Raw genomic sequence first — 9,451 nt, 5'->3', positions numbered from 1 at the left:
CAAGGCATGCCTTGCGTCCTTGCGTGTGTTTTTTTAAGTGGACGCAAGGTGATTCTTGCATCATTGCGCGTGGACGCAAGAGTTGGAGCTTGCGTCCTTGCGTGTGGTCGCAAGAGCTGTTTGCGACCTTGCGTACAGAGACGCAAGCTTTTCTTTACGTCTTTACGTATTCGTTTCTGCTAATATTCTTATTTGATAATTAAATAATTAATTGTAGGATGAGTGTCCCAAGAAAAAGAGACCTTTACGTGGTCTGCAGCCAACTGAAACAGAAAAGAGTTGTCAATGGTGGATTCAGAGTGAAGTGTACTTTCGAGGAGGAAAGGTACCAGAAGATGAGATTGAGGATGAGGTGCAGGAAGATGAAGTTGATCCAGTTGATCCAGTTGTTGATGGATCCCAGCAGACACCCTGTGTGCATTCAACAGAAGATGTTCATACAGAGGGCCCTCACGATGTACACAATTTACATCGTATGTTAGAGTTGTTGACAAAGCGGATGGACAAACAAGAGAAAGAGTTAATTGATTGCAAACAACTTGTTATGCAATACGAAAAACTTTTATCGCAACAATAACAACAACAACAACAACAATATCAGGTAGATTGAATTGAATTGATTTATTTATTATTTTTGGTATTAATTGAATATTGATATTGATTTATCCCATTGATTTATTATCTATCTATCTTCTTTATTGTGTTTAGGATGATGATCCGTCTTTCAATCGATCTTTGTCTGATAATGAGATTGAAAGGCCTTCACCAATGCACATTCGACGTGGAATCAGAGAAAGAAAGCCAACTGGTGTATTAAGGTCCCTATTCACAACACCTGGGTTCAGAAAACCCATTGAGAAGGTACATTTCAGCAAATTTAAAAGGTTGTATGTTAAATTATTGCAGTAAACAATGGCTAAATAATGGTGTTTTCTGTGACTGTTTCGGAGGCAAGACATACCTTGCGTCCTTGCATGTCGCAAGGGTGTTCTTGCATCCTGGCGAGTAGTCACGCAAGGATATTCTTGCGTCCTTGCGTCGGCTTGTCGCAAGATTGAGTTTGCGTCCTTGCAGATATCTGTTTACTAAATTATCATTTGTTTTTTACTCAGTTGTCAAAAGATTTGGTTGAGAAAGTGGAAAGCATGAATGTTGTACGGTTAGGGACTGAAGAAGATCAAGGACAACAACAAATTAATCAGGATGTGGTACCCATGGACACAAATGCAGCAGCAGAGGTGAGTTTTTCTGGCGCAAGCAAACATTTGCGTCCTTGCGTCTGCTTTCCTATAGGCGCAAGTCTGTTCTTGCGTCCTTGCGTCTCGATGGTTCCACACACGCAATAGATTGTTTGTGTCCTTGTGTCTGTTTGTATTAATTTAAATTAACCTTATTTGTTGAATTATTGTAGGTAAGTGTTGATAAGCAGCCTGTTAAAGTGAATAAGAGAAAAAGAAAGGAACAAGACTGGGCTACTGAGGAAGAAATTTGGGGGATGATTGACAGGTTTATAAATGATCAAGGAACTCTCCAACTACCGCCACCTAATGCCTGAAGAGATGGTAGAAAGCATGCAGGCCTAGCAAAAGATCCAAAGACAATGATTGAGAGCAAGCAAGAGACGCGTTGCATGTTCATCTTTCAAAATGAACAATTCATTTTTATAAATCAAGACTTTTAGCTTCGATTAATGGGATTAAGACATTCTGGTTATTTGGATAACTTGGTAAGTTTGTAAGTTTGTTATTCTTTTGTTAATTTTATATATTTTTATACAATTTATTTTATACTAAGGTCACACTGTATATTAACTTGTTATATTTATAGCACATTGACGGCTGGGCTACATTTCTTTTGAGATATCGTCAGAGATTTCTCCCCCGAGCCAGTCAAGTTTATGCCACTCCTTAGTTTCCAGCTGAGGTGCTTAAAGCAAGTTCTCGATGGACTATTATGCCACTGGGATTCCTGAACATGTTTGAGAGGTTCAACACTTATTTTGATAATACTCAGAAGGAGGTGGGCATACAGGAAGAATCTACAACAGATGGAGAGGGAATTATTGGCCATAATCCTCCAGATTACATGTACTTAATTGGACTTGGAGACGGCAGTGTTGACCTATATCCATCTTGGGCTGACTGTGATCACGTAAACACTAGTATATATACAGCATTTGTGTTTCTGGAACAGACGCAAGGACAGTTTTGGGTCCTTGCGTCTTTTTTACTGGACGCAAGTTTCTCCTTGCGTCCTTGCATCTACTAGTCGCAAGGATAATCTTGCGACCTTGCGTTTGTTTTAGGTTTTCGCAAGGTTTATCGTGCGTCCTTGCGTCATTGTTACTGGACGCATATTTCCCCTTGCCCTTGCGTCTCCGGGTCGCAAGGTTAACCTTGAGACCTTGCGTATATTTTTGGACCTTCGTAAGGATTATCTTGCGTCCTTGCGTCTGTTGTTTTATTTTATCCTGTCTGTCTGGTCTGTTACAGGTCTTGATCCCAGTACATTTTTATGACGAAGAACATTTCCTGCTGCTTCAGTTGAAGTTAGAAGAAATGAAGGTTTTTGTGTACGACAGTTTACCCGGATGTGTCAGTTCACAAAAACTTGACGCAGTTTTCAAGATTTTGGGTGACAACTTGCCAGTGTACTTGAAGGCGATTGACTATTTTAACAAGATGCAAGACTCCCAAATTGTCGGATACTATGAAAATAAAGAGAGTGTGGAGTTGATGATTGAGCCTGGTCCCATTGTGCCAATGCAGACTGGTGGTCAGGGTGATTGTGGGGTTTGGGTGTGCATACACATGGAGAGGATTATTTATGGAAGGGAGGAGGTTGACAACCTTGGAGATCCTAAAAATGCTCCAGAGCAGTATAGAAACAGAATGGCAAGGACGTTCTTCCGTTCCCGTTTTGATACACAAGAACCGTCGCCACCAACTCCACCATCAGAGATTCAGGTTGATTGATACATTGTAGCTAGTAGGTTGCTGGCATGTATGTAAATTTTGTGTAAATAGGCAAATTGTATTTGCAACAGTTTTATTTGACTTTACACGCAAGGACGCAAGGCTATGCTTGCGTACGCAATCATAGCTTTGCGTCCTTGCGTGTGTATATTTTTGGCCGTCTTTTGTACGCAAGCAAAATATTGCGTCCTTGCGTGTGCAGATTTTTGTCTATCTTGCGTACGCAAGCAACATCTTGCGTATGCGTACGCAAATAATGATTTGCGTCCTTGCGTGTCCTGTCCTGTTAAAAAAATTACATAAAATAACACAGTAGGTACCTAGAATACAACAACACATTACAACAAACGAAATCCAACAATACATAAAAAATAAAATTGACATAAACTTGTGATAGTGGGTTACTAATTATCGCTCCCTAAGTTGCACGTTGCATAAAACTGAGACTGATATGCCTTAAAAGCTTCAGCATCTGTGGCCTTCCCCTTACCCTTCTTCGATTTTGAGGCCGATGTTTTTACTACCCTTTTAGAAGTTGATTCACCTGTTCGGTCATAAGAAGCTGTGCACGTATCCCTACCATGACCTGGTTCTTTGCAACGAGTGCAAGTTCTTACGGTTTTTTCAGTATCTTCACCCTTTGACGGAACACGTTTTGTACTTTTAGGGCGTCCAGGGGCTCTTTTCTCCTTAATGGGAGGGTTTACAATTTGTAAAACGTCGGGCGACGGATACGATCATTCTGACCGATGGGGTAAAGGAAGGATGTGTTCCAAATACGTATTTATATAAGTTTGAGTTATGAACCAGTGTGATACAAATTTAGTAACATCCTCCACTCCGAAAAATCGTGCTGCTGCAATAACATGTCCGCAAGGTATCCCCGATAACTCCCACTGCCCACATGAACATACTTTATCGTCGAGATTAACCATTCCATTTTTTCTGCCATCTCGCACTTCTATTAGATTGTTTGTCGATGGAATTGCTTGCCATCTTCTAGATTTTCTCGTCCTCTTGCCTAGTTTACGTTCAGCATATGGGGTAACCGTTGAAGTAAGACTAACCGACTGGTTGCGATGTTTGAAATACCAATCTTGTACTGAAGCGCGAAAAAACTCAAACAACATGCAAACAGGTAGTTTTCGAGCATGTTTGGATAGTGCGTTAACAGACTCTACACTGTTGCTAGTAAGGTATGAATACCTAACATGTTCAGCTCTACTTCTGGACCATTTGTGGAAACCAACTTGTTCTAAATAATTGTAAGACGCTCTCAATCTTCTTCGAAATACACTAAGATGATCCTCAAAATTCGAGGCACGGTAAGCTTTCACCATTTTCCAATAATGCCATTCAAAATATTTGAATTTGTTAGATTTAGTTTTGATGCTTCCAAACAAATGACGTGCGCAAAAACAGTGAAACGCTTCAGGAAACACAGTTGAAACACCATGTGCTATTGAAGCAGCACGATCAGAAACAAAAGTAAGCTCTGAAATACAATCACTCATACCACAACTCATTAAATGATCTCTTAGGTTGCCTAAGAACCATGACCAAACCTCGTTTGTCTCGCCGCCACCAATTCCATAAGCCAATGGCAGAATTCCATTATTGCCATCCATCGCAACGGCAACTAAATTTGTCCCCGAATACCCTGCCTTCAAATGCGCACCATCGACGATGATTACCGGTCGACAATGTTGAACAAATGATCGAACCTACATAGATTTTAGCAGGTCAAAAGTGTTCAATTATAACAAGGTCAATTATAAGTTAAAAATTGAGAGAGATTATCGATACTTACAACTATGCCAAGGGAATAGTAACACATCAAAAATCTATCTTCTTTGTCGGTGACCAAATTACTTACGCTTCCCGGGTTGTGGATCCTAATGTTATATAGGTAAAGGGGAAGCATTCGGAACGAGTCTTCAGCACTGCCACGAAGCATCTGTAATGTATGACATTTTGCCCTCCATGCTTGATTGTAAGATATGCTGACACCAAACCGGTGTCCTATATCTGCACGTATATCATTTGCTTTGTATTCCCGGTTTGCAGACTTGAAAGAATCCACAAGCATACTACCCAACACCTTTTTGGTAGCATGTTTATTGTTTCCCATAATTAGTGTGGGTGAGCATGTGTGTACGTCATGCAATTTCTTTACCATAAAGTTTTCAGTGTTCCGTATTTTGTAAGCACTAATTTTCCATTCACAGTTTAGCAACACACAATTAGCGGTGTATCGAGATTTGTCCGTCTTTACAGGTTTAATTTGGAAGTTTTCTTCAAGACATTTTGTAAATAGAGTGTTTATGAACTCGGCCTTGTTCAAAAATGTTTGACGAACATTAATTAAATCTGATACCCTATACGTGGTAGGTGTTTGAGTCGTAAATTCAAGCTCTTGCTCTTGCTGACTCAATAGAGGTGGCATATTCCAGAATAAATCTTGCTTTTCTTCTTCATATTGATCTTCTTCGTCTTCGTCTCCGTCTTTTTCTCCATCTGAATCACTAGATGCGACAACAGATATCTCAAACGGGTGGTCTCCTTCTTTAATTTTACATACGTTTTCAACACCATAGTTAAACATATCAAACTCTTCAGTGTTTGGAGGTGGCATTTCAGGCTCTTCCGCTTCTAAATTAAGAAGGTTTGGTTCAGTGACTTGTGTTGAGTGTGTTTCTGGGTCTGGTTGTGGTTGGAGTGTTTCTGGGTTTCGTTTTGGTTGGTGTGTTTCTTGGTTTCGTTATGGTACGTGTGTTTCTGGGTTTCGTTGTGGTAGATTCATTCGTACTTTCTCAACAACATAAATATCAATCGGAACATTTACAATTGCATATTGTAAGAACTCTTGAAAGTCTTCATAATCATCCGTAATATCAAAAACATGGTTATTATAAATGTATCTTATTGAAACAGGTGAATTGGGTGGCATTTGTATTTTTTTAAGAACATTTTTTAATAATATTCTCTTATTCATTGGTTTTATAGGTGCAACAGGTAGTTTTAGCCGAATTCTAAAACAATCTAGGGGTAAATACATGGGAATGTTGTTAATAAACTCAAAAGAACCCAATTTAGGTAGTGCAACAAATTTATGAACAACAAATTTATCTTCATTAACACAATTCATAAATACTTAGGTAGTGCAAAAAAATGCTTGAAAATGTACCTTGTGTAGCCAATAATCACTGAAATTCTTTGGGAATGAGTTGTGAGGAAATGATAAATTACAAGTTCCAGGGACATTCTTTATATAGGATCGAAATTCTATCCATGAAAATCTAGAAAATCTAATGAAATCTTATCCTGAAAATCCTATCCTGATAAGATAAAGGCGCAAGGACGCAGGGACGCAAGGGCGCAAGGGCGCAAGGACGCAAGGAAGCTTGCGTACTTGCGTCGGTCTGTACGCAAGGTACCTTGCGCCTTTCGAGGGCATTTTGTCAATTTTTTTTGGGCTCTGGTGCAAGGGGACCAAAATATTTGAGCATTTTGGTGATAACCCCCAAAATTAATTAACCGATTCCCAGCCTTATTCTCTTTGGCCCAACTTTATAAAACCCATAATAATTTTGTAATCCGCCCAATAATATTGAATCCTGCATCAATATCTTTTTATTTCTTTGCTACATTTGTGCTAAAAATTACTATAAGTGAATAAAATGTGAAGTTCATTATATAATGTTATTGTTAATATAATTTAATTATTATTCTAAACTAACAATAACAAAATATCTTATAAGGAATATTTACTTTTTATTCTTTTTAATGTTAAATTGTGTACATTTATTATATTCTATTTGTAATCCTAGTTAAGTATGTAATTAATAATGAAAATGATAAGCTTTGGATATAGGTTCGGGTATGATGTGACAGTCTTGGATTTCCAACAATCATCCTCTTAATCGGTTTTCGCAACATGATACTTGCTACACGCATGATATTGCTTTCTTGCTTCGGTGCTGCACTAACAACATTCGGGCTACAACCGTAGCTCTAATATCATTTCATAAGATCGTTTTTAGCCCAATAACATGTTCTTTATATAATTCGTTGATTTTTATGTACTCTAAAATCAATTGGTGATAGAGAGAGGTTCTCAAGTACTTATATGCATACATTAGTTTCTTATAATTTTCGTTGTGGGACTTTGATTTGCACCCATTAACTGATTAACTCCGACATAGTTAAGGAGGAGCTCGTAGTTTCATAATGTGGAGCTCGAGCAGCAACTGACCTTGATATATGCTACTGACTTTGATATATGTAGCAACACGAATGTCACCACTCAGGAAGTTTATATAGCATGACATTGGACCTTTAAGTGCCACTACAACTACATCATACGTGGCAGCTGCCATTTTGGGTGTAGGTCTATAGATTAAGTCCCTAGCCAAATACGTACGACTATCTAGTTTTGCCTGACAACATTTGCAATAGTAAACTGGTGTTGTGTAGGATTCTTATACCATCATATATAAATCCATGTTTTACATCATATATAAATCCATGTTTTATAAATCCCGTTATCTATATTTTCTTTTTAAAAAATGTCTAATTTTTCGTTTATAGTTTCTAAGGTATGCATTAAGACTGATAGAATATCATCGGAGAATGTTGTTAAGGTGTAGGTGTACGTTGTCATACAATATTATCTAGCTGAAATAGTGTAAAGCACCACAAACTATGAATCGATCTCAAACTAAACGAAAGAACAACTTTTTGTTTCAATTTTTTTCACTTAAAAAACATGTAGTTTAAGAGATATTGTTACATTCTAGTTTTTTTTGTTAGGAATATAATTTTAACAGTTACTTTTTATATACATTTTTATTTTACATGTTGGATAAATAGTGTTAAAAATTGTGTGTTTAACCAATATTTGGGCACAGTTATTTAAATAGTAGTCGAGTGACATATATTGATAACTATTTAGTGAGGTTTGAAGCCTCTAATGAGGGCTTTATAACAAACTATAGAGTGTCGAAAACAGATTAATGATGAATAAGATATCGAGTCTCTAAGTTGCTAGTTTGGTAATTAACTTAAAAGAATAAGCAAAGAAGTGGAAGTTGCCTCACATGAAAAGTAAGAGCAAATTTAAAGCTATAGTCTCTACTATAAATAGAGGCCTTTAGACATTGTGAAAGATACACAAAAAACGTATGGCGACACATACCACAATTTTTGTAGTTATACACACAAAGTTTTCGTTTCATCTTAGGGTGTGTTTGGGTGACGAGCTTGTTGGATCTTATAGGAGCTTGAGCTTATGATTTTAATAAGCTTCAAGTCATAAGCTTCGTTTGGTAGAGAAAAAAAGTAGAGCTTATGAAAAATCATAAGCTCTAAAAAAATAAGCTACTTTTAGTAGCTTATTGAAAAAAGTAGAGCTTATGAACTGGAAAATAAGCTCCAGCTAGTTTACCAAACACTTATAAAAAATAATAAGCTCCAGCTACCAGCTTAAAAAATAAGCTCCAGCTCCAGCTCTATCTCATAAGCTCCAGCTCCAGCTACAAGCCTCTAGCTACAGCTACTTTCATCCAAACACACCCTTAGTCGCAACATGATTTCCCTGTTCCAGTTATTTTTGGGCGGGTGTTCAAGTTCGGAAGTACGCTGACTGGTGTACCCTGGAAACAGACAATAAATCTGCTCAAATGAATTGTGTCAAACATAAACCCGGTTCTACTATGATATTATCGTCGTTTCTATTTGTTTAGGTTTATCCAACCTATTTTCAAATTTGATCGTTAATCTTTCACTTTTTATATGTCTATATTAATTTCACTTTCATATACTACGTAGTATATTCCTACATTACATCAACGCATTAACACTATGAAAGAATTTTATTTTATATCTTTATCTATTTATAATTTACAATTAATTTGAAACAATTTATAATATTTAAAAATTGAACAAATAAAATAAACTAGAAAAAATCCGACCGCGCGTTGCTGCGGTTGTATTCGACGCGCGGTCCAATTTGGATATACGATGTCCGTTTCGCGTATAGTTAGTCGTGTTGTATATGTATATATATGTATGTAATATAGCCCGAAATATTTATTTTTTTTAACGATGTCCGTTTCGCGTATAGTTAGTCGCGTTGTGTTCGTAAAATTATTTCGAGTTGAACGGTGGTCTCGGAAAAATTTAACTCGCGCCGAGCGTGAATATAGGGCCCGTTATTTAGTATTTTTTTAACGATGTCCGTTTTGCATATAGTTAGTCCCGTTGGGTTCGTGAGATTTTTTCGAGTTGAACGGTGGCCTCGAAAAAATTTAACTCGCACCGAGCGAGAAGATAGGGCCCGTTATAAATTCGGGTGGAGTAAGGTTTTTTTATTTTAATTAAATTAAAAATTTACGTTTTTTACCCCTGAAAAAGTGTAAAGCTGAGGGGTTGTTGTGTAATGTGTGCGAAAGTTGGAGGACCATTTGTAGTGTGAA

The 9,451-nt window shown here is 37.4% G+C and overlaps 1 protein-coding gene across 1 annotated transcript; it reads left to right on the top strand.

Annotated features, from left to right (window-relative positions):
- The first annotated feature begins 1,947 nt into the window (after window positions 1-1,947).
- Window positions 1,948-2,975, top strand: LOC139897093 (uncharacterized). Its single transcript, XM_071879746.1, has 2 exons — window positions 1,948-2,151; window positions 2,493-2,975. The coding sequence occupies exons 1-2, from the start codon at window positions 1,954-1,956 to the stop codon at window positions 2,973-2,975; spliced, it is 681 nt and encodes a 226-aa protein (XP_071735847.1). The 5' UTR covers window positions 1,948-1,953.
- The last annotated feature ends 6,476 nt before the right edge of the window (window positions 2,976-9,451 follow it).

Source organism: Rutidosis leptorrhynchoides, chromosome 3 (assembly GCF_046630445.1).
Source record: "Rutidosis leptorrhynchoides isolate AG116_Rl617_1_P2 chromosome 3, CSIRO_AGI_Rlap_v1, whole genome shotgun sequence".
Lineage (NCBI taxonomy): Eukaryota > Viridiplantae > Streptophyta > Magnoliopsida > Asterales > Asteraceae > Rutidosis > Rutidosis leptorrhynchoides.
The sequence above is the reverse complement of the archived record's forward strand: the minus strand, read 5'-3'. Positions and strand labels throughout refer to the sequence as shown.